The 25775-nt window shown below is 45.1% G+C and overlaps 1 protein-coding gene across 4 annotated transcripts in view; it reads left to right on the top strand.

Annotated features, from left to right (window-relative positions):
• Nucleotides 1-25775, top strand: part of AGAP1 (ArfGAP with GTPase domain, ankyrin repeat and PH domain 1) — a 559767-nt gene that overhangs the window by 373482 nt on the left and 160510 nt on the right. For 3 of the 4 annotated variants that reach the window (XM_046643545.1, XM_046643543.1, XM_046643542.1), the window contains one exon: nt 20128-20286. The exons of the other annotated variant lie outside the window; for it this stretch is intronic. In XM_046643545.1, coding sequence (XP_046499501.1) covers nt 20128-20286 — 159 coding nt within the window. The remainder of the gene's footprint in view (nt 1-20127; nt 20287-25775) is intronic. 4 annotated transcript variants of the gene reach the window in all.

The raw sequence follows: 25775 nt of genomic DNA, 5'->3' as shown, positions 1-25775 counted from the left end.
AAAGATGCTGCATTTTTCTCTTTCTGAAATGTTATATGCTTTTAAAGAGGGATGATGTTGACCCTGCAGGTCTGTGGTGTGAATGACATTGGTTGGTGAAAGCGGGGTAATAAAAAGGAGAGAGAATTTGGGGTCCACCAGCCTGGGTTCTACTGTGTGGTTCTACTGTGTGGCGTTGGGCAGGTAACTCAATGATGCTTTACCAGGACACTGGCTGGTCTTGCCTCGCCTGCCTATGACACAGAGAGGTGATGGCAGGTGAGAGAACATGTGAAAGTGCTGCGAAACTCATAAAGTACGACATAAATGTCAGCTGTTGTTACTAATTAAAATAAAACTGGACTTTCTGCTAACAGACATCAATTCATTCCAGAAAGGTGATAAGTTTATTTTGCTGGCCTCTTAGGACCTGCTGACCTTTCTTCCTAGGCATACATGGTGTTTTCCTTTTCAGGATGGTGTGCTAATGTTGTGGGATGGGAAGGGAGAAAAGTGCCCAAGAAAAAAATGTGTCTATAGTAAATAAAAAGCTAATGCCTTCAATACTTTATTTATTCAAAAAGAATTTATTGCATACCTCTTCTGTGCCAGGAATTGTGTGTACTGTGAATACGGAGTCCCTGACCTTCAGAACTTATATATGAGGCAGTCACCTTATAACTGGCTAATTTTTCCACTTCCCCTTGTAACCCATCATGTCACATCTGTCCATTTATTTATGCAAGTCGGCGCACATATGGAGTTTCTGATGTGTACTAGACACAGTCCTGAGCTAAGGGAACACAGAAGAATAAGACATAATGCCACCCTCAGGGATCTCACCCTCTAGGAGGTGGAAAGGACACAAGCAGACTGGTAAATGCGGTGCGGTGCGGTGCGGTGCGGCAGGCCATAGCAGGGGTACGTAAGGGGGCATGAAGGCCCAGTGCTGATGTGGTCGGCTCTACCCCAGGAGGTGGGGGAGGCTTCAGGGCATGGGGGACTCTTGGGCTGGGTGTGAAGAAAGAATGGGAACTCACCAGGCACATAGGATGAGGGGAGAGTCCTGATGATCTGAAGAAGTGCTGGATATGCAAGACTTGGAGTTTGAACTTCTTAATCTGGAGATGTGTGTTCTTTTGGTGCTCAACTGCCACTTGTTGTCCTAAGGAAAGTGGAATGTTTGGTAACAAACAGAAAATTAAAAATGTCATATAAACCTGACCGTATCCCATGGAGTAGTTATGTCATGGGTCTCGGCTCAGGGAGTGAGTTTTCCATGCCCAGCTTCGTTCTCTTTAAGACTCTTGCTATTGGGTGGATGGGAGGGCTCGGAGCATGGTTGAAATCCCTTTTCTCTGGTCACACCCTCACTTTACTGCAGCACGTCCTTTCCTGAGCCAGGTTAATCTCCGTACAGGGAGCCTGGCTGATTTTTTTGGATTGCAAGTAGGGACGTGAAAGTGGGGTATGATGTCCTCGGGAGCACAGTACCACTTCAGGGGAAGAAAGTGCCTCCTGGTCACGGCTGTGCTCGGGGTTGTGGCAACCCTCGTCTCGGCATGCAAGTGACGTCATCGGCAGGTGTCCAGGAAGAGCATCCCTTCCTTCTGTTGTTCATAGAGCGCTCACGTGAAGAATTCCAACAGAGCAAATTCAATTTGAAGCAAACTGATGCTAGTTTTAACTGATGGACTTTTAGCTAAAAATCGGTATAAGTTATTTTAGAGCTTTTTGCTAAAGAATTTAACGTGCTATTCTAGCCTTATCCTTCATTCTCGACTCATTTGAAGTCTGCTGTTTTATTTTAGAGCTCTGGGTTAACTGCAGACATTTGTTTCTTTTTATGCTTCCTTTTCTCTTTGATTTTTCTTATCTCAATGTTATTGAATTAGATCAATGTTTTGTGCCTTGCTTTCTAGTAACTTTTGCATTCACATAGACCTGAAATATAGTATGTACCAGAATCTTTGTGCATGACACTTGTTATTGTCTTAGAATAAATGTCCTTAAGTGAACTCTCTATAAGATTCTTGATACATATTTCCAAATTAATTTCTAGAAAGGTTTTGTATAAAATACTCTTCCATTCATAAAGTGAGTGCCCATTTCACCCCCATACACTTGTTAGCATTGCTATTAATTATCATTTTTAGACTTTAAGCTAATCTGATAAGCAATAAAAATATCTCGTGTTTTATCTGAATTTCTTCAATTAGTAGTGAGGTTGAACATCTCATGATTACTGGTCATACATATTTCTTATGTTGTAATTGTTTAGATGTATCCTTTGCCCATTTTTGCACTAGATGTTTGTCTTTTTCTTATTGATATGTAAGAACTCTTTATATATCAAGGGTATTAAGACTTTATGATATATTTTGCAGCTATTTCCCCAGTTCATTATTTGCTTTTTAAATTCTGTGGTCTTATTTACATATAGAGGTTTCCCCTGTTGAATATATAATCGAATCATGAGCATTATACTTCTGTGGTTTCTACTTTAGATAGTTAGAAAGCCCTTAATAATCCTGAAATCAAATCACAATTCATATATATATTTTTTTGAGTTTTACAATTTTATTATTGTTTTTCTCTTTTATAAAAAGTATTTGTAAATATTTAACCCCTAACCCACCTTTAATTTGTTTGGGTTGATTATATATGGTAGGAAATCTAATTAAACTTTTTCTTCAAATAGATTACTAACTGTTCTTTCTCTCTTTGTTAAGTTGTTTCCTTTCCCTGTCTATTCTATTTGTCACCTTTATTGTACAACTAACTCATTTTACCAAATAAGCTATGTTTCTGGGCCCGAGAACCTGTTCCATTGACCTGCTGACTCCACTTTGTCTTGTCCTCTGTGGGTTTACCACACTGTCTTAGATTTATGACTCAGTTTATATCTGGTAGTATAACACAGCTTAATACTCTTTTATTTTATAGTTTTTTTGGCTATTGCTACCCATTTATTTTTTTCCAATAAACTTCAAAATAACTTGAAACCTTCTCTTTTCCCCTAAAAATAATCCCATTGTGACTCTAATTGGCATTATTATTATTATTTTTTAACCTATCAATTGTGGAGCAACTGACATCTTTACTATATTGAGTTTCTTATCACAGAACACAATTGTTTCCCAATTTATTCAAACTTAGTATCTATCCCTCAGTAAAGTCTAACATTTTTGTCATTTAGATCCTGTATGTGTCTTCTTAATCCACTCTGTTAGTTTATACTTTTTTGGTGAAATGTGAGACTGATCTTTTTTTTTGAGGGAGGGGATGTTGTCTATTACATCATCTATTGGCAAGAAATAAGAAAGCTCCTAATTCTTGCTTTTTTCATATCCAGCCATCTTACTGAATTCTTGTTAGTTTGAATACCTAGATGGATGTTTCTGTTGATTTTCTAGTATATGGTCATAATGCCTTCCATATTTCAAATATTGTAATGCCTAACTGTATGTCAGTGTTGACTTTTAGTTTTTACCAACCAATTTAATGATTCAGATACTTCATTGCTTTGCCTCCTGTACCATTCACTTAGCATCGTTATTGAGTCTGCTGTATGCCCAGCCCTGATGAGTGCTTTGGAGATTTGGGGGCAGTACAAGACCCTCCCTCCAGGGACCTTACACTCCAGGGGCGGTGGAGGAGTCAGAAGATAAACAAACACAAATAAGACCATTGAAGTTGGCGGTCAATGCTAAGAAGACAAAGGGGGCAATTGGATGGAAAATTACTCATGGGAGGGGGGCTTATGTTATTTCTAGTATTGGGGAGTCGTTCGCCAGTATTGGAATGTTGACTGCGTTTCACACATTAAAATGCGAGAAAAGTGATGATCTTAATGTCAAGCTTTGCCATGGCCTTGGGGAAGAGGAAGAAAAACACACTGTCAGAGTAGCTGCCTTGCATGCAGACAACTGGGCCGAGGTCTCACTTTTGGGCTCGCACGTTAACCAAAGCAGAAGAGCTGCAGTGAAAATGGGGCAGCTCCAAACTCCATCAGGTGGTTGTGGAGTGCAGGCATAGCAGCCACAGGGCGCTGAGGGTCTCATTCAAGAAGAGCTGGCCAGTGGCATCCTTGCCACCGACACCACTGGGAGAGAAAGCAAGCAACGTGCCTGGGGAAGGCAGAGCTCCTGATGTGGATGCTGAGGCTTGAAGGGAAGGAGGCAGATTGGGAAGCTCTGACCGTAAGGGACATAAAGTGCACCAGCCTGCTCACAAACCCCTGCACCGTTGGTCTAAAGTGAACCCACCAATCAGTATGTGCCACACACTTGCTCAAAGGCTGAGGAGAAAACCCGTCCTCTGCCTGATCAACCCACATGCTCTTATTCATAAATACGAATGCACAACCAAGACGTCTGTGGAAACCAATAGTAAAAATGTGGAGGACCAAGACAGACAAAAGGACAACTGATCCTAGAAGAAGGACAGTGATAACTTGGGGAAAGGGAATTTAAGAGGAAATTATGACTACTATTATCAGGAAGACGTAAGAGGTTAGGTGTTATATCCATAAAATGAAACCAATCAAAAATTCTCTGAAAAATCTGGGGATCAAGAGTTCTTGGAAATTAAAGAAAAAAGGTTGAAAAAATAAAAAGTTCAATGAATAGATTAAATACTGTAAAGAACATGGCTAAAGACACTGTTGGTGATCAAAGATATAATAGAAGAAAATATGCCAGAGGGGACACTGGACATGCCACTGTCTTCCCATTTGAAGAGTCAAGTACCAAGTTGGATGGGAGAGGAAGCTCTATAAACATAAATAAAATCCTAAAAAGCATCCCAGATAGGAGAAGTGCAAGGTTACCTACTGAGGGAGGGAACTCTGATGGACTGTGGACTTCTCAAGAGCAACACCACATGCTAAAAGACAGTGGAAGAATTTCCTCCTAAGGACAAATAATTTTTTTTTTTTGAGGAACATTAGCCCTGAGCTAACATCTGCTGCCAATCCTCCTCTTTTTGCTGAGGAAGACTGGCCCTGAGCTAACATCCATGCCCATCTTCCTCTACTTTATATGTGGGACGCCTACCACAGCATGGCTTTTGCCAAGTGGTGCCACGTCTGCACCTGGGATCCGAACCAGCGAACCCTGGGCCACTGAGAAGTGGAACGTGCGAACTTAACTGCTGCACCACCGGGCTGGCCGCAGGACAAATAATTTTGAACCTAGAAGCCTATGCAGAGCCCAACTATTATCAATCAAATGTGAAGGTAGAAAACAAGACATTTTGATATGACATTCAGGGATATAGAACATTTCCCTCTCAATAGCTTTTTGAAAAAATTACTTAGGCATCTACTCCAGCAAAAAAAAAAAAAAAGAAAAAGAAAAATCCAAGTTATTTATTTTGTCAGGCCTGGTTAGATTCCCTCTTCTGCATCATATCTCCCCCTGCCTCCAAGGTCACTCACTCAGGATGCCCATGGCAAGTATCTGCCATATCTATGCCTTTGGCATGGAACCTGCCTTGCCATTCTAATGAAACCCATCAGAGGCCACATTTCAGAGAAGCTACCCAACTATATCTTCAGGTATACTTCCACAGAATGGCAGTCAAATGTCCAAAAGCACTTTCTGACATTAGTTTGGGGCCAGGCCGGTTTGGTAGAATTGGATGCACATATGACAGAATGCAGAGTTGTAGAGTTATTTGGACGTTTAAGTAGAGAACAGGAAAACATAATGGCCAACAGCAGGGGCTTTGAAGTCAGAAATACTCAACTGAATCCCCGTCCGCCATGTTAGGACCTTGTGAGGGTCTGTCTCTAAAGCTCAGCTTCCTCTTCTTTAAAATGGGAAAATGGTACCTCCCTCCATCCTTGTGAGGATAACACAGTAGTTGCCTTTCCAAAGCTCAACCCAGGGTGACTTTTCAGAATTGTACCAGGAATCCATCCTAATAGCTGTGCTTGTCACTAGTGAAGAAAAGGAGGGAAGAGGGGAGAGAAATTGTCTTCAAATTAATTTTTAAATGCCATGGCGTGTTTGTTTATATAGCCTTTGAGTAGACATGATGGGTGAGATTTGACATACCCGTGCCCCCCCACACAAGCAGCATTGCCCCTGTGATGCAGCGACCCGGGCGGGCAGGAGATGTGCTCTTCCGGATGTCCCTGGATCTCCCTGGGGTGCCCTGCTCCAGTTCTGTGTGCCCCATCCTCTCTTGATTCCCGTGTTCTCATAATTCCTGATTGCGACATTTTGTTCCGAGATGACACATGTCTTCTTGTTCCTCACGTGTGTCTTTGTTGGGTATTTGCAACTGTGGCTATGTTTTTATGCTAACAGATTGATTCGTGGACCTTTGTCCTGGGAAACCTTTTCCCCCCGCTTCTCCCCCCCTTCCCCTACCCCAGGCCCCCAGTGGTTTCAACATATTAAAGCCGTCGGGAGGGCGGAGGCCGATTTTCCAGGGATGGGGGCGGGGATCTCGATGTGTTTGGAGTATTGAACTGCCGTTGACATCTGAAGTCTCAACCATGCTGTTTTCCTCCACACTTCAGTAATCAGGACATCCAGCAAACCCATAAAAAACCAAACTAATAGCATGAATATTCAGTGACCTAGAATACTAATTATTGTCATGAATATTAATGCGATCGGACTTGCTTTTTCCTCTCCTCTTTCTCTCCCGTCCTCTTTCTCCCTCTCTCCCTCTCTCTTTTTTTCCACTTAGCCGGCTCTAAAGATGGGTCATAATGAGAGCATTTAAGAGGGAGCGCGCTCTCCTCCGTGACAGGGGCTGGGGTAATAAGGAGAGCTTGATTAACGCGGTGCACTTGGGGGAGAGATGAGAGGCTTCACGTGGGCCTGTTCGGGGGAGGCAATGAGACACCGGCAGCTCTGTTGCTGCTCCCGGAGATTAATGAGGCCTAAGAGTGCATTAGGAACAGTGACAAAGGTTTGATCTAATGGGCTCAGTCATTTTTCCTTTGAGTGACAGACGCACAGAAGTAATTGGCTGTGCAGAATGGGAGCTCATTGGCGGTACTTAAGGATACATTATCCCCGTTGTGTGGCCCGCAGAGGCTGTTTATCAAAACTGCTCACACTGCAGACGCCGAGTCGCTAAGCTGCTGTTACAGTGGTAATAGCTATTAAAAAAAAAAAACAACGCAACATCAAAACTAGATCCGTTGTTGTCTCATGGAAACAAAGTTTTTCTTTGTTTAGTTTCAAATGGTCTAGAAAACATTTTAGTAACTCTGGAGTCTGTTCTGGGTACTGAATGAGCTGTGCCCGCGCGCCTGCGTCCCCTCCCGGTTTGTCGAGTGGCACGCTGCTCATTAGAACCTCAGTCTCGCTTCTCACCCTGTTTCTGCCTTGGGCACCTGCTCGTATCCCACCCTTTGGACTTTGTTTATGACATTAATCCTCGGATACATAAATTGGGTGCTTTTGCTAAACCCCTTTCTAGCAACTTGGTAGAACACTCGCAAACGAAAGCCTTATTGGCTTAACATTATTTTGCTAAAAATTAATCAAAAGATCAGTATCATGGGATATTTGCTTCCATAAACCAGGTTTTATTGGAGTAGGTTTTGATGACTATTTAATAATTCATTATTTTTAGGGGAAGAAATAAACATTTTGTGGGGTTTCTCTTAGACTAAAATTTCAGGAAGTCAGCTACATTGGAAATTAAAAGACACTGAAGTTATTATTTTTTTCTCTAAAAGAGTTGCAGCATCTTCAGCTTTTATGAGAAATGCATCCTTATTGTTAGCTGTTTCTGTGTTTATACATTTCTCCCACTGAGGTTTAGGCAAATTTCTGTTACTGTTTCCATCATTAAATTGTTAACTCTTTGAGACATAGACCATTATTTCTCCTTCTTTGTTATCCTCTCCTAGTTTCCTGACCTAGCAATTATTTTTTCATTAAGTGGACATTACTGAGCATTGCCCATCATGTGAAATGTAAGTGATCAATATTGGCAATAAGTATTGTTTGGTTTCTTTCTGATAATAGTTCTTCCATTGTGGTATTCTCTGGTCAGCATGGTGGGGTCCAGTTCAAAAGTAAATCAGAATCATTTCTTCCAATTTAAGGAAACCTTCTTCAATTATTTGAACTCCAAATGGAGCATTCTTTTTTGTAAGAACTGACAAAAGCATCTTGATCTTTGATGATTTCCATTAAAAACGTAAGAAGGATGTTAGAGATACTGAGCTATACATTTCCATGGGAACAGATATCTCTATAAATAAATAAAAAATTGGTTTAGAAACGCTTTTTTCCCCTCTCAAAAATATGTGTGTTTGGTGAAGAATAGTGTTTCAGCTGTTGACATGATGCTTTCAAGACCAAAATGGCCAGCATGGGAAGAGTATGGAAAGGGGAGGGCGCTGAGGCCATCTCTACGGATCGTCCCAGCAGCCTTCTGGGAGGCAGCTGACCAAGGTGCTGGAACCCGGGCCTCGGGAAAGAGCCTTTCTGTGCTGGGGTCAAGTCTGTAATTGGCCTGCATGCTACATTCTTGTTCCCACGTTGACAGAGGAGGATTTTTCAAAGCGGTTGTGAGAGTTTGCCCTCTCCAAAACTTGTGGCCCAGTGTTTTTTAGTTACCACTCCACAGGGAACGTCCGTCTTTCTAGGATATTTCTAGTGAGTGGTAAAATCCGAAAGCATCCTGAGCCGCTAACAGGCAGCCCACCTTCACGTCGTCAGAGCCCTGAACCTGGGTGTGCTCTCACTCCTATGGGATTTCTCTACTCAGTTCTAAGAGATGATTTTATAAGCACTGGAAGGGAGAGAAAGAAGTCAGAGTAGGACTTCTGAGCCTGGAGCTGCGTGACCACCTTGGCTTCCTCCGTGAAACCTCCCTCAGAACAGTGCTGTCAAATCAACATGAATTTTGTGCAAAATACACCTATTGCATTTGTCATATAAAAGAGAAAGAATATTTTTAAATGGAACTATTAGGGCAAAAGCAGAAAGTGAACACTTGAATTAAGTTGTCAGGGGTATAATACCAAATAAGAAACTAGAGGATAAGATACGGACACCTTAGAATTTATGTTTTATAAAACATTATTACTTGAGTGCTATAATCGTATTTTCTTTCTTAAAGGAAAATCCTTAGTTTGATTCTCCTTTTGGGTAATATTGCCATACCTTCATTATCGCCACATTACATATAAACTTGTTCGTATAATTCATACTAAGAAATGGAGTGTCGCTAAGTAAGCATTGTGCAAATGAGCATAAGTAAGCGTTATGATGGCACTTGCCATAAACACCTCAGAATCTGTCATAGCAAGTGTTCCTTAAGCTGATAAAAATGGGCAAGAGGAGAAGTGCAGTGATGGATATTGTGCTGTAGCTGGAAAAAGCAGACTTTGTCTTTGGAATAAATATTTAAACTTATTTATAAATGTAATCACTAAAATGAGAACTTACCATCTGATGTTCTTAATATTTTCATCTTTACTGGTACCCAATACCAGATTATAGCCATCCCCAAGGTGGAGCAGTAACCCAGCGATGGGATGTGAGTGGGGTCTCTGGTTCTCTAGCTTGCCTTTCCCCATCTCGGGTTATGTCACTCATCCACTGTTTGCATCATGTCCTAAGCACAAGATTTCTTTTCTTCCTCTCTTTCCTTTTATAAACTCTGACAACTTTAGCATAACTGATTGTCATCCTTTTGGAGTTTTGGAAGACTGAGAGTGGTAAGTGTGTCATTGAGCTGTCCCGGTGCTGAGCACTGCACTGGTCCAGGTAGTAGGTGTTCAAGAGAAATACCATCGAGTGAATGAGTGTTTGGGCTCATGCCAAGTCACGTTGACTATAACACCAAACCATAGACACGTGGCAAACAACATGAACAGTCTACACACAAAGAGACACCATCACGAGAGAAACACAAGGAAAATATTCAGACCTTTTAGATTTTAAAGACCAAATTAGCAATAGTACCATTTTAAGCTTTTGCTAGATGATAAACTATAGAGAAAAGGAAAACCCAGTCTTGGTGAGATTTATAACAATATCTGCAGAGGCTTTCCAGTCAACAAAGTGTTTTATGTAATTTGATCCTTTTATCAACCACATGGGGCATATTATTATCAGCGTTATTGTCACCATTTTATTATTATTATTATTATTATTATTATATCCATTTTACAAATTATGGACTGATTATTTTCAAGATGCCCAGGTTCTATCTTATTTTAGCCCACTGGTCATTAAGAAAATTAATTAACAACATATAGCATGAATCAGAGAGGTGTTAATGCTGTTTTACCCACTGATAACTCTTCTGGGATTCTATGCTATGGAAAAATCTCAAAGTAGAAGATGTCCTTTGCAGTATTGTTTATAATAATGAGAAATTGGAAACAGCCAAAACTATCCAGAAGTTGAAAAACAATAGTATAAATTATCTACATTAAATCAGTAAGATGTTATACATATCTAAAATTATTACAAAGATAATAGAATAATATGGGGAAATGGAAGGAAGTCATATTAAAGAAGTAGAATATAAAGTTGCATCTTTCCTGTGGTCACACCAATATTGGGTAGGCTTCTAATTTACATTTGTTACATATCTGTATAATTTTGCAATATAAGTTTTAAGAAATTGGTACAACAAACAGACTCTCATTTTTTTTCCCCCTTGGCATCACAATTAGAGTAGGGAGAAAGAATAAAATGAGCTATTTCCACATTTTAGAAAATAAACGTGAACTGTCCAGTTCCAGGATTTCTAATTCTGAGGCTGGCCACAAGGTTATAATTCGTAGTCATTACATCTGCCATCACCATTGAGTGTGGACTCATACGTTCTTTTTTCTCTGATAAGCATACTGCAGAAAATAGATGACAAAAAAACTACACAGCAGTCAGGGAGAAACACAAGAGTGCCATCTCAGTAGTAGATGTGTTGAATTGCAGTCCTTTGCAAAGCAAATACCACAGAAGGCAGAGTCCTGGATGCACCTTTAAGAAAAGATACTGAATGTGTCCTTGGGAAAAAAAAAAAAAACCTCTTGGCCTGCAATCCTGGTTGCCAAAAGGAAGGCAGATTTCCAATGCAAATAGTGACGCAAATGGGCCCTGCTCACAGCCCTTAAATCATTGGTATCTCACTTTTTATGGTAGTGTTGTGAATTATATCCTTCTTGGGTTTATAATTAGAGGACGGAACAGATGGCGGAGGCCTCATTGGAGGTGATGTGGCCACTGGAATAGGCTTCACTGTCCAGTCCTGATTCCAGCGAACTCATCTCCTCACCCGTGCTCACAGCAGGGCGTGGTGCCACTCTGGGTTTGCGAGGAAAGCTCGCGCTCTGAGCTTTTATAACATTGGAAGCTACATAAGAATGAAAGGGGGTGTTTCTAAGAGTGAGGCGTCTGAGGGGAAGAGTGAGTTCTTATCCATCATATCCTGTAATTGTGAATTTTTTAATTATAAAATTGCACACTGGAAATGCATGAATGCTTTACACAGGTGCTGATAGAATCCTCTGGGTGTCTCTCCCCCACTCTCTCGGGGCACACAGAGCTTCAGCGTCACCTCTTGCCAAGAGATGCTGCTCTTCAGCCTATTGAACCCATAAGTCCAATGCCTGGTACTTTTTTCCTAGTTAAAGCCTTTGGTAAGATCAAGTCCTGTTTGTGAAGATGGACCAAAATCACAACATGCAGTGGGCAAAATTTTGTATTTTCAAAGAAGCTGTTGATGAATCTCTTTGAAGGCCATGAAAAGCCTTATCTCAGAGTATATTTTTAAAAATCCGAATGCGCTATTTTTAATGTAATAAGCCTATAGCTTAAAAGAGGAGTTCTGTCTTTGATGTCATTTGGTGGATGAAAACATCCTTGTTCAATAGAAAGCCAGCATCTTTTTCATGCTCGTTTGAGAACAGTTCAGGCAACATACTGATATTCATTCAGATATAAATGCCATAGTCACTTTGAAATGCAAATTGTTTAAAGAAAAATAGCATATGGTGGAGGTAAGTACCTTTTCAAATCAACTCTTACACTTTAGGGATGTAAGTAAAGCTAAAATTATTCTTGGGCAAGAATCTGGCGCCTTTGACACATGGAAGCTTGCTCTAATCAGGGCGGCGCGGTAAGCACACACATATCCATATCAAGGAGATGGCGCTGGGGGGCCGTGGATTAGCATGGTAATGCAGCCGCCCCCTGCTAGTCGGGCCAGTAGCCAGCTGATCAGTAGATGGGGTATTGGAGGAAACACTCTTTCTGAGTTCAGAATTGGCCAGGAAGTCAACCCTGTATTTCATGGTAATGCAGATAAATATTTGGGGAAAAAATACTGAGACAATACCAAATAGGTCTTTTTGGCATCCCCTTCCTATGGACGCCAGCATCCCATCTTTGTAGGGCTGGCCACTCTTTGGGAGTTAATGCTGGTGAAAATGTCTTCTGCCCAACCTGACTCTATCGCTCGTATTTCCTGACCTGACGTGCATTCACAAACCATTCAAATGACCTTTTTAAGCTTTTTTTGTTGGGGGGGGGGAGGTAAATTTTAGTGGTATAACATATACCCAGAAACTGCAAAATCCTAAGTCATAGCTAAGGGTACAGGTGACCAGCATCAGATCAAGAAGCAGCAGGTGGCCACCACCTCAGGAAGCCCCCATGGGTAACTTCCTGTCCCTGTCACATGTCCCCTCCACAGACACACGAGGGCATTCGCCATCTGACTTCTCACTCCAATGATCCGTTTCGCCTGTTGATTTTGAACTGTTGGGTGGGCTCATAACGGCTGGCACTCTTCACTTCGTCTTCTTTTACTCCATGCGCTTTTACGTGCATGCTGTTGTGGCCCTATCAGTAGTCCATTCTTTTGATTGGTGTGTAATATTCCATCGTGTGGATACACCATGGGGTACCCACGGTAGGTGGACATTTCAGCCATTTCCTGTTTGGGGCTGTTCTGAATCATGCTGCTGCCATGAACCAAAAAAACATCTTTTACATGTTTCCTGGTGGACAAGTTTATGCACATCTGTATGTTTTTAATCTGGAGGGATGTGAAAGAGGAATCTTGAGTGAGAGAAATGTGGTGGGCTGTTCTGTGAAAGCTTCAGGTGAGGTGAGCCAGTTAGAAGAGCAGTTTGGGTTGTCCTGGCTTGGGGTAACATCTCCTTTTTCCATACCGCTCTTCATAGAGATGAGTCCATTCCCAAAGTCTGAAATAAATCTACAGTGTTCCATGAAGTCTTTCCTGAACCTGGGAGCTGGTGTCAGCTCCCGGCCTCTGCTACCTTCTTACGGCTGTTGTGTTCCTCACCTTGCATTTTGGCCACACGTGGACTTGTCTGATAACCTTCTACTGGACTGTGCAGCTTCCCTAAGGCTATGGACTCTGTTTCCTTCATTGTGCCCAGCCTGGTGGGGCTTCAGTGTAATGATACAGGGAAATCCAGGAGGTCAGACTTAGGTGGCAAATATTGGCAGGGTCCCTTTTTACCCTCCTTGCAAGTTAACAAGCTAACCTGCCAGTTTCCTGGATGACGAGACTCCTGGGTCAGGACAAATGACAGTTTAGTACTCCCAGCTAGAGCAGTGCCAGAGAATCAGCATTGTCATCTGCTAGTTCCTCCAAGGGCCAAGTGACACCAGCACACACCGTGGGTTGCATTGCAGGAGAGGAACCTGGAGTGAAGGTGAGCCCAGTCCTTTATAATGGGACACAAGCATACCTGCCCAACCTTTGCCATCGAAGGCGACATTGTCATCCTGGACAGCAGACAGATCTGCCCTCCTCTCGAGGAAGACCTTACCTCTGTCACTATACAGACATCCCTGAAATGATGATCAGAACAAAACAGTGCCAGCACCTGTGCCACAAGATGTGAAGAACACAGACCATGGAGCAGTCTACGAGAAGCCGGGTGGGGGATATTTGGGTAGGTCATTGGGAGGATGGAAGATGGGATAAGGAGAAGGAAGGGAAGGAAAGAATGGAAAGTACCCCCCTCCCGCCCTCCAGGAGGTCCCAGCCCTGATGCTCACCCCTGGGGGAAGCAGGTGTCCCCTTGGCTTGCTTTTAAGGCCTCCAGTCTGTTGACCCTGGCTTAGAGCTTGGTGAGTCAGAACTGACTGTTAGACCTATCTCCTGCGCTCCAGGAAAGAGGGCCTTCCAGCCTGGCTTCAGAACCTCCTCTCTCCAGGGAAAGACAGACATGCCTGCAAAGAAAGTGATTTCCAGCCACGTGCTAAGATGCCTCCCCCTCTAATAGACCCCAGCTCATATCTCATTTCCCAGATACACTAATGAAATTCTGTAGCAAAACAGATCTGTGTTTAGGTGGTCAACGGCTAGGGAAGGAAACAGGAGTCTTTCTCCTGGGCATTGCCAGGGCCGTGGGTTGGAGCAAGGCTTCTTCAGACCACGTGCACCTGCTCCATCGGCTCAGGGCACACTCGCACCTTTCAGTCCTGTTGGTGTTTTTGTCTGTGACTCAGTCCTGACTGTCTCGTGCTTGTGATTCTAATGGCCGAGTAGCAAGAGCTTGGGTCTTTGCTTAAATGCACTCTCTTAGCTAATAGCGTATAGGCCTAAGAATTTGACATAACTGATCAATATAGCAGTCCCAGAGCTAGGTGCTTTGATTGGTTGTTGACGGTCATTTGTGTTTTAGATCCCCAGCCACTCCACCCGACCGAGGGAGAGGAGGCCTCTGTCCGGCACGGCGCCTTGGAGCCGAGTGAGGCCCAGCCTCATCGTCCGGCCCCACTTCAGGCTGACCCTGACGACATTTAAACAGCCTTTAGGAGGCTCTGCTCCGTTCTCAGGTGGTCTTGATCTTAAGATCCTTAGCTCTCAGGAAATCGGATTGGTCATTGGCTTCCCTCACAAACGATAACTTTAGATCCTCAGCCTTAATGAATAACTTGCTAACATGAAATGAATTACCATTCAATGAAAGATGGGGCCCCAGAGGACTTTGAGAGAAAACCAAGTGATTTTAAATGTAGCGTCTCCCTTATCTGCTTAGACGGTCTTTTCAAAAGCTGTGAACACATGTAGGACCGGGGTCACCATGTGGTCGCATGTCGGGCAGATATTGCTAGATGTGTACGTATGAAAAACCAGAAGCAAGGACACTATTACTTAACCAGTTAGCAATATTCATTCAGGAACAGAAATGAAATTATCATTAGCCTTTGTGGGGGGGGGGGTATAAAACTAAACATCAGAGATGATGACATAAAGTAGTATAATTAGATTTTAAATCTGTATAGTTATTAAAAATATTCACGGAACATTTGGGGGTAGTTTGCTGCTTTGACTGAAGGATTTACTCAGAGTAAGTAAGAAATGCCTCACGGTGTGACGACTGGCCCAGGACCGCTCACGTGGGGCGAGATGCTGCAGGGGCCACGTTAGGCCAGCAAGGCTGCCTCCACCGTATCGTGACCGAGTCTGAGGACCACTGGCTTGCCTCCGAGTTAAGAAATGTGTCTTTATGCATTTCCATTTAAGACAAGTACCTCTTTGTGAATCTCCAAACTATGTATTTAGGGCAGAAACAATATTTCTTACCCTCCCTAATTTTTTTGTTTGTTTTCAGTTCAACAAATATATTTCTGTGCCACCACAGAAAACCCTTTTGTCTCCTTACATCACAGTTAGTTGGTCTTTTATCATTTGATTTTCGGAAAAAACTTAAGTGAAATCAAAAAAGTGAATGAGTATATATAAAAAAGAGATTTGCTCTTCCTGAGAGAAAATGAGAAATGTTTCCCTTCTGAAATGAGAATCCTCGTCTGCGTATTTTTAGAGGATTTTGTAAGTCACCGTCACCAAAGATCAGGAACCAGGAACGAGGCGGGCAGGTAACTGAGCGAGGTGGGGTGGGAGTGGGCCAGGAGCGTGCCCTGGATCTGCGGCGTGCATTCAGATAATACGGATTCAGAGATAGAGTCAACTGATTGTCCCCCAGCACAAACACGGGCCTGTGGCTGCCACATATTCTCATTTCTCAAGCTGTGCCAGAAAGCATGGGTTTTTAGATGAAATCTCCCAAATTAATTCCACGTTCAAAAAGAAATCATTGTCCACCAAGCAAAAATGCGTCTTATGAGCTCAGCCCAGACTCCAGGCCACAAGTCTGTGGATCTGTTTTAAAGCTTTGCTTTTATAACCGTGTGTCCATATACACATTCGTTGGGCCAAAATTCATCATCATCGTTCATCAACAGTTAGGAGTCAGGTGCGGTTGGGATGACCCACCTGGGGGGACAGTGCAGGCACCACGGGTGGCAGATGTGGCACCGGGACCACCATGGGCCCAAAGGGGCAGGGAAGAGAGAGGGGGTTACCCCAACCCACAAGCTGGAGGGCTCGAAAGTTCAGCTTTCTAAAGGATTCCATTGAGCTGTTTTGGGTCTTGTGCAGATTCTGCAGTCGGACAGCAGGAGCACACCATCTTGCCAGAAGCTTCTTCCCCCCTCGAGGTCCCTGTGTCCATTGGTTCCCTGTGGACCCCCTCAGGAGCCAAACCCCAGAGCCGCTGCACCAGCCACTTCATGTATCGGACTTGTGCTTAAAATTTCATTTGACGAACAGCTACAAGTTTGAAAACCAGCGGACCAGCCACAGGCGTGTGACCAGCACCGTCGCCTAGTTTTACGTTAGTGTCCGTTTTAAGGCATCTTCTCTTTCCCTTTTCTATAGTGGATGTTTGGCTTTGAAATGAAGAAGCTGTCAACCTATGATTAGTTCTTTGTCGGATATCTCCATTTGAACATTTCCTGTGTTCCTTGTCCACGGTTCAGATTGACTCACTGTCCTGTGTGCACGTGGATGCTTATTGCTGGAGTGTGGCCTCGAGTGGTCAGTGACAGACACACCAAGAGAATTCTCTCTGCCTTTTAAAGGAAGTACATCGGGAGACTGTTAGGCTGGTCATCCTTAGGGAGTCACACTCCAGAGGGAAGGGACAGGGAAACCGGCGGTGGGGACTTGAGTGTCATGCTGGCATCCTCAGCCCAAAGGCAGACAGACAGGCAGCAAATTTATTTTTGATTTTTCAGGTGTGTGGGCTTTGTGTGCCTAAAGCTGGTATAAAATGAAGTTTTGTGGACAGATTCTGCGCTTGATAATGACTCATCAGGGGCACGAATGGGCCCCCGGGGGGAGGAAAGAATCATCTCCTTGACATTTGCACCAAATGGCAGGTGTCCTGAGGGCAGTACGGGCTCAGGGGGCCTGGCTCAGCAGTGGGGTCAGCTTGCACGTATCTTCTCGTTGTTCTTTTCTCGCATCCTCTTTCCATCTTTACCTCTCACCCACCAGAAAAATGTTCGCAGTGTCCTATCTGCTAGGAATTCACACCATGAAAACTAGAAAGGGGCCTGGGGGCCCCAGGATGGGTTGTGGGGAGGAACCTCATTCTGAATGGTGGTCTGGGTGCTGGCCTGTGGGATCAGGGTCCCCACAGGGAAGAGAAGGCCCCGGCCCACACCCTTCAGTTCAGAAGGGTTTCTTTCCAAAGGGACAGAGCTGTGGACAGAGACAAGCCCAGGAGGACAGTGCAGGCACTGGGGCTGGCAGACGGGCGCTGGGATGACCATGGGCCCAAAGGGGCAAGGAGAGAGAGGGGGTTACCCCAGCAAGCCCCCAGCAGAGGGACAGCCAGCCCAAGGCTACCACGCAGGGAGGGAGCCCAGGAGTAAACGCCCCCATTTCACACTCCTCCCTTGTACTGGCTCCCGCTGGTTGAGCCCGGTGGGGAGCCAGGGGTACTGGCGCTGACGGACGCAGCCCAAGTGGACGCCCTCCTGAGCGGGGAGCAGGGCAGGGGAAGCGTGTGGCAGGAAGGCAACGGGCAGGTGCAGGTGTGGGCGCAGGCTGCAGGACGAGACCCATGGTTTGCTGCCCAGTGGGAGCGCCAGCTCCTCGGGGGGCATGTGGCATATGGAGAATACCCGGAGGAGCATGTGGTGTGTCCCTTAGTGCCACCTCGCTGCCCCTGGGCTGCCCCTCTGTATCTATGATGCACATGCCTGGTCCTCCTCCCTAGGCTGGCATGAGGGTCTGCCCCGGAGTGGACGTGGGAACACTAGCTGCTGCTGTCACACGATGTGGGCATTTCCAGGGTTTGGGGACATGCCCAAGTGTTAAACTCAGAACATCAGAGCTGGGAGGGAGACAAGGTAACTGGCTTGAGACTCTGCAGTAGCCACAGGAGCCAAGACCTGGGCTCCCGACCTGCAGTCCTGTGCGTGTCCTGGAGCACCTTTGATAGCAGCAGCCCGTGGTGCTGGCGAGCTTTCGTGGTAGTTATTTTCTGGTTTAAGTATTTGTCTTGTAATCAGTCTGAGCTCTCCACCAGGTCCACTCAAACTTTCCTGTGTGCACAGGTCACCCCAGGATCTTATTAAAAAGCAGGTGCCAGGGTGAGCCTGGGAATCTGCATTTCTCAGTGCTCCCAGGCGATGCTGCTTCTGTGAGTGTGAGAAGTACACTTAGACAGATCTGTGGGCTTCCCATTCTTCCCTTCCTGGCTGTTAGCTGTTCCTTATGGCTTTTTTCTGGAATCGGGTAGACTTGCCTAGGAATAGCTTCCCTTACGACATTCAAGATGTACCCAGTTCCCACTACAGCATAAAATCAGCATCATTTTGGGGGCTGGCCCAGTAGCACAGCTGGTAAGTTCACATGTTCCACTTCGGCTGCCCAGGGTTTGCTGATTCAGATCCCGGGTGCGGACCTACACACCGCTTGGCAAGGCATGCTGTGGCAAGCATCCCACATATAAAGTAGAGGAAGATGAGCATGGATGTTAGCTCAGGGCCAGTCTTCCTCAGCAAAAAAAAAGAGGAGGATTGGCGGTGGATGTTAGCTCAGGGCCAATCTTCCTCAAAAAAAGAAAAATCAGCATCGTTTTTTAAGGCAGAAGTGTATTTTTAAAAGTAAAGTCCTTCATCTTCATTCATCGCTTGTTTGTGTCTTACTGGCAACCGTTTCCGTAGGTGATTGCGTAGCTTTCCCGGGCTCCATGGAATTATAGTGGGGTCCATGTTCATAGGGGAGCCCTGGTTCCCACCTCTGGCTGCTCCCAGAGTCACCGGAGTGCTTTAGGAAATGTGTCTTCTCCCGAGCCCCACCCCAGACCTTCTGAACCAATAACTGGAATACTTTGAAACCTCTATTTTTAAAAAGCTCCACGGGTAATTCCCATAATTGGCCAGATTTAGGAACTACTAATATGGTCTATGTCTTTAAAATCTTCTCCTATGAAAACCTTCTATTAAAACAATTTAGGACTTAATTGGTTCTAAACAAAAACAATCAGAGGAAAGTTAAAAAAAGAAAAAAGAAACCTAATACCTTTGAAGATCCGTATATAAAACTAACAAACTCATCCATGAGCCACAAGGTATGATTGGCTGAGCTTTAGAGAAAGGCACTTAATTATGTTTTTGAGTCTAAAATTGGTGTGACCAGATAATAATTCATTTTGATGTTGAGGCAACTGATTCAAATCATTAAGTATACAATGGAATCATTTTTCATCACAGTCCCTGTGTGCCATGAAGTTGCTAAGGTTATTTTTCCTCTGCTTGGTCTTTTCAAGGTTAAGAGTAAAGTTACCTGGTTTGAGAGTCTGCATTTCCACCAATGTGGCATCTGGGAACTTTGATTTGTGTTGATCATAAAGTATAGCTTCCCCGTTAAAATAATCCTCTGGCACCAGACAGGGGACTCCCAACTGGTGATCATTTTCACATCCCTTGATGGGCTGACCCAGCAGCGCTCCCATAGGGTCCATCTCGCTGGCCTGCCAGGAATGTTGCTTTTCCCAAAAGTGCGTGTTTTGTCTTCGCCTCTGCTCCATCTGGAGGTGGTGGTGGTGTCGCGTGTCTCTGTTTAGAATTGCTTTATGCGCACTCATTTGAAGGTTCCTTCAGTGTTTTATCCAGCTCCCTAAGATTGGTGCCCGCCTTTTTCCGTCTTGCGTATTATTTTGTACGATGCTTCCATTTTCCATGCAGGCGGGACGACGGCTGCTCCCGGTGCTAAGGTCCACTGTGCGCAGGCGCGTCGACCCCTTAGACTAACTCGTGAAGGCTTCGGGGTCTGCAGTCCGCGGTGGTGTTCACCTGACTTGTTTATTCCTAGGGAATGTCACTAGTGCGTCTGGGTCTCAGATGGCAAGCGGCGTCAGCCTGGTCTCCTTCAACAGCCGGCCGGACGGCATGCAGCAACGCTCCTATTCTGTCTCCAGTGCCGACCAGTGGAGTGAGGCTACGGTCATTGCAAACTCGGCCATCAGCAGTGGTAAGAGAGGGCGCGGCCCCACGGACCCGCGGCCACCTCACGGTCCTCGGCTGTAAGCCAGGGGCTGGACGCGACGCCCCCAGTCTCTGTGCTCTGCTCTGAGAATGGCGCAGCCGTGTCAACGATGCGCGCCTCGCCTTGCATCCGTGGAGTGTTTTGTCCTTCTTAGACTGTCTCGCCCACGCCATCTCATTGGTTCCTCTTGGTTCAGGAAGGAGATGATGTTCATCCCCGCTTGACAGATTTGGAAACTGAGGCTGCAGACAGGGCAAGTGGCCTACCGGGGTCACGTGATAGGGAGGCAGCAGAGCTGAGAAATAAGAGCAGATATGTGCCCCTGGTTACACTTCCTTGCACGATGTGGCCTACGCTTCCACCGTTAGTGCGCATCTTATGTCGTTAGGGTTTGGGATTTTTTTTTTTTAAATCAAAGGAAAACATAATTCATCCTTCTTAGCAGTTTTCCAAGATTCCTGGCATATCCTCTAATTTGTGGGGAGTCTCCACCCCACTTTTTTTCTCGTGTGGGCAGCTTCTTGGGAAAGAAATGTGCCCACTGGAAACTGTCTTGACGTGCGTGTGAAACCATGAATTATGCAACGTCGGGGCTGTGCTGGCTTGCCGAAACGTGTTTTGCCTGTGGCATTTTGTCTATGGCCTGTTCACCGGTATTTAAAGGAATTCCCACTGTTGTATGTCATCCATCAGCCAGGATTTTAGAGTAATTTTAGCATAATTTGTTCTAATTAAAAGATTCAGCATCAGGTCTTCCCTGTAGACCCACCAGCTGCCACGGCAGGGCGTTGGCTTGGGGCAAACAGCATCCTTATTTCTAGTTACTCCACACTCCTCCCGTGGACACTGCCCAGCAGAGGCCTTAAAGAAAGACATCTCCAAACCAAGTGAGGAGGGAAGCTGAGTCCGTAAAGGCAGCTCCAGAGGATGCCCTAGCTACGCAGGTCTGGGAAAGCTTGTGGCTCGGAGCGCCATAGAGCATCGCCCAGGTGCCCAGCATGCTCCCAGCTCCAGGCTTCCTTCTTGATTCAAAAGAAGCTGCTTCAGTAGAGAGCGAACATCTGCCTTCAGCCTCCTCGGGGACCCTTCAAGGCTTTCTGCCTTTCATCTGAAATCATGACGATACCGTGAGAACCCCAGCGAGGGAGGTTCCACATCATATAAATTAACCACCCACAGCTTGTTCCCTTGCAACATGACATCCGTGCATTCATAGCCCTCACACGCCCCGGAAAGCCTAGTGGTGGGTGGTGGGGCTTCTCGGCAGACACATCTGTGGTTCCATCAGAGCTGCCCCACACCTGCGCACCAGGTGGCCTTGGGCAGGCTACCTCACCTCCGTGAAGCTCTGTTCTCTTCTGATAAATGGATGTGCTTCCGTCCCTTGCGTAGTCGCTAGGTGTGTATTGCAACACCTGGTCCGTGGCTTCCATAATTCAGTATCTACTATTGTTATTCCAGTTACTCTCTGTCGGAGGAGCAAGTGGTGTACATGTTTAATTTTGCATTATCAAATACTTTGAAATGCGTTAATTTTTCAGTTAGCGTTAGTAATGCTATCCGATTGGGTTTATTGTGTTGCTGCCTTTCTGTGAAGGTGTGCTCCCATGGTTGAGGGTGGGAGGAGCTCCAGGCTGGGCCTTCCCAAAGCCTGGTGCACACACCGCCTTGGCCCCGCCTTGTAGGGCAGAGACCTTTGCAAGCTGTCCTTTGAGTGAGCGTGGTTGAGTGACAAACGTGGCCTGAGGAGAGCGACAGTTTTTAGCTTCTGTGCCTTAGGTATTCTGGGAGTTATCTTTGGGGAGAAGGAAGTTTCTGAAAGAGACCATTACCTCAATCTTGGCCTCCCCTATGCTCAGGATATTTTTACAGAAAAGGCACTGAAAGCAGCGTATTCATCTAAAATCCATTTTATACAAATATTCCTTCTGCACAATGATCTCTTTCATAAAGACCCACCAGCTAACTTTCCCCCTGCCTAACAGCTCTTTGCATCTGGTGTTGCATGTACTGGACAGGCATTTCCACGCGACCAAATCCTGAAACTCTTCCTCCCAGACTCTGGGCTTGTATTGGTCTGTACACGCAGATTTATGAAGTAGCCGTAAGAGACTGAGGTTGCCTACGTACAAATGCTGTTTTTCAATTGACAAAGCAATTTCTCCCGTACTAACACCCTTGGGTGTCTGTTCTTCATTCGCATAGCGTGTTTCTTAAAGACTAGGCTCCCTGATGTCCCAGGGCTTGAACTCTGAATGCAGGAGATCAGAAACACCAGTTTATGCCCCAGTATCAGCCTGCTGTGGGTATGGATGGAGAGCTTTAGAGAAAGCCCGGGCTGAAATTGTGCAGGTAGTTTAAGGATTAGTAGAGTTCATCAAGGAAAACTTCCCAAAGAGAATCAAACTTGAGCTGTGCTTAAAGAACCAGATGGATTTTTTTTGTGTGCAAAACCGCAGGAGGAAGTTTTTATAAGCGTTGAGGCAATTTGGACAAAGACTCACAGAGGAGGAAGAGGGAAAATGGGACAGCTGAGGCGCTCTGGAGAAATGGAAGGTGTAAGTTGGAGTGGCGAAATGAGGAGAGAGGAGAGACGAGAAGAGAAGAGATGAGTGTTGAAAGGTCAGAATTGCAAAGTTGATTAGCATCTTGTTTTAAGACTTACAGCAGACATTTTAAATAGCAAAGATCGAGAAAGACAATAAAATGTTGTACAGAAGTATGATTCCTACAGTCATCCTCCGTGCCTGTGTTTTCTAAGGATTGATGGTGTGTCACACCCAAGATATGGTTGAAAAGGGAAACCAGAGCCGTATTAATAACAAGAGCTCATATTTATTGAAAGCGTCCTGTGGATTATCTCATTGGATCCTCAGGGAGTAGATACTGTCGTTCACTCCCTTTTACAGATGGAGGGACTCTGGTACAGAAGGGTTAAGTTCCTTGTTCAGTGTCACATCCTGGTAAGGGCCAGGATGCCATCGCAGGTGGCCTGATTCCAGGCCTTTGCTCCACGTTGGCGCCTCTCAAGATGTGCTTCCCAGACAGGCAGCAGCTGCCTTTCCTGGGAACTGGTTAGAAGTGCAGATTCTTAAGTCCCATCCCAGACCCAGTGAATCTAAAACTCAGGGGTGGGGCACAGTGACCTGTGTGTTAACAGGCCCTCCACGCAGTTATGCTGAAGTTTGAGAACCACCGCTCCAAATCCTTGCTTCTCAAAGTATGGTCCATGGACCAAGTGGCATCTGACAGCCCCCGGGGAGTCAGCTAGAAATGCAGAGTCCCAGGCTCCACCAAGACTCCCTGGATTGGAGCTGCATGTTACCAGGATCCTTGGGTGATCGGGGTGCACCTGGGAGTTGAGACACCCTACCTGCCAGGAGGGCAGCATCCTGGCTTCCCTCTGCACAGCACCATCCCTGCCTGCCTTCCGTGATTCATCAAGTGGCCAGACCCAAAGCGATTTTTAATGAACCGCAGGGCCCAGGATCTGACGGGCAACTTCAAGAAAACACGTTTATGAATGGATTTCGAGACCTCAGCTTGGGCGGCAACATTCCCTGCTGTGCTTGGAAAATAATCAGAAAAGAAACAAACACGATTGAGAGTCCTCTGCCATGCTTTTCCTTTTTAAACGGCACTTGATACAAACCCCACCCTCTTTTTTTTTTTAATTTTATAATACTCATTTTATCACTTCCCCCCCACCCCCCACCCCAAGTCTCTGGTTTGGATGTCAGAGTCATAAGAAGCTTACACTGTGCTAACAGCAGGGATGGGGGAAGCTGAGCACCTCTGAATCCCAGTGCCCACATGTTGGTGAATATGCTTTCCCATTGTCACACACTTGTATTGTAAAACATCATTATAGTAACAACATTGGGATTCAGTTTTTCTCTGCCCCCTTGTCCACACTAAATTAAGACTTTAGCTCCCAGAACTTTTCCAAGTCTTCCCCTCTAGGCGCACAGGTACCCTGGGGGTTTCTGTCTTTTAAGCAGCTGTGAGCAACTCGTGATTAGATAGATTACTTTGTGGCATGCAAAACTACAAAACAGGAGGTTCTGGTTAAATTAAGGGGGAAGAAAAGAAGAATCCATTCTGTGAAATGGAATGCCCCACTGCTTTATGACTATTACTGTTGTAAGGTTTTGCATTTAGGTACCTGAGGTTTAAAATTAAGTGTCTAATATAATTTGGCGTTGCTAACGTGAGACCCGCATCTACCCTTAGAGAAAATCCAGACAGCTCCGTTCAGAGTTTCAAATTGCCGTCTGCTGGCTTGCCAGCATCACGGAGAATTGGGTCCCTCTCCGACAAAGTGCCCCATGCTGCTCAGTGTAATTTTTTAAATGCAGAAACATATTCGTCTTGAGCTTCTGCATTGAAAAAGGCTGTTCCCAGAGTCCATGAAAAATTAATTTTTTTACATTTTTTCTCACTCTCCTAAGTGTTTGACAGAAGTAATTTTTGCAGCAAGAGAGAATAAAAACCGGTGGCTGTAAATTCCTGTCCTGGAACCTCTTGTGTAGATTCTTTATGGACCCAGAATTGATCTACATGTCAGAGCCTGTTGTGGTTTCGACTGTTTATCACTGTAATGGCAGCGGTGATCCTGTGAACACCAACTTATATTCCCGGGTGAAAGAAATTGGTGTTTGCAGTCAATGAGGGGGCAGCTCAGCCTTATTGATAGATTCAGAACAATTATCTCTGCCCCAGCTATTGGCTGAGCATTTTCTCGAATCTTATTGGGAGCCTCTCTCTCTCTTTTTTTTTTTTTGAGTAATCATTTTCTCTATGGGTGATTTTCTCCAGGAGTGTTAGCCAAGAGTTAGCATTACGGCAGGTAGCAGGGGACCCTGGAGGGTCATTTGTGACATACTTGGTTGTCATATCTCACTCAAAGACAAAATGCATTTTTAGATACACCACACCTGTGCCAAGTGCCCAAGCCAATGGCGTGAACCTGCTGCATTTGTCTGCATGCCTTCCTGAGTGTCTCAGCAAGCCTGGCAGGCCTGCCACACCGTCTCCTGCCAGGGCCAACCTTGGGCTGAGGGCCTCAACTGTTGCTGTTGCCGTGGCAGCCACGCGCCCCGCCTCTTGACTGTCAGGCTGTTCTGATGGCTCCACCCCATCCCCGATTGCTTCATTCCAACAGTTAATCTTCGGCCGCGCTGGCTGGCCATCACCGTCAATATTGCATCGCTTCAAACGACTCTTGAGCGTTTGTCTTCAACCCCACTTCCCCCTGCCTGCAGCAGGCCACCGTACAGCCTTGTCAGCAGAGTCGAAAAACCATATCCATCTTTCAGTCTTCTCCGTGGAAGGTGTGTGTGTGTGCTCACACGTGCATTTTCTTCTAAATACTTAATCACACGTTTTCTACCAGAATCTGTGGTTATTAGACAGCCGATCCAGAATCTGAAACATTTGAGTTTTTGCTAACTGTTAAATATTTTTTCCCTTTG

The sequence above is a fragment of the Equus quagga genome, chromosome 17, assembly GCF_021613505.1.
Source record: "Equus quagga isolate Etosha38 chromosome 17, UCLA_HA_Equagga_1.0, whole genome shotgun sequence".
NCBI lineage: Eukaryota > Metazoa > Chordata > Mammalia > Perissodactyla > Equidae > Equus > Equus quagga.
Note: the sequence above shows the minus strand (reverse complement) of the source record. Positions and strands in the feature narration are given on the sequence as shown.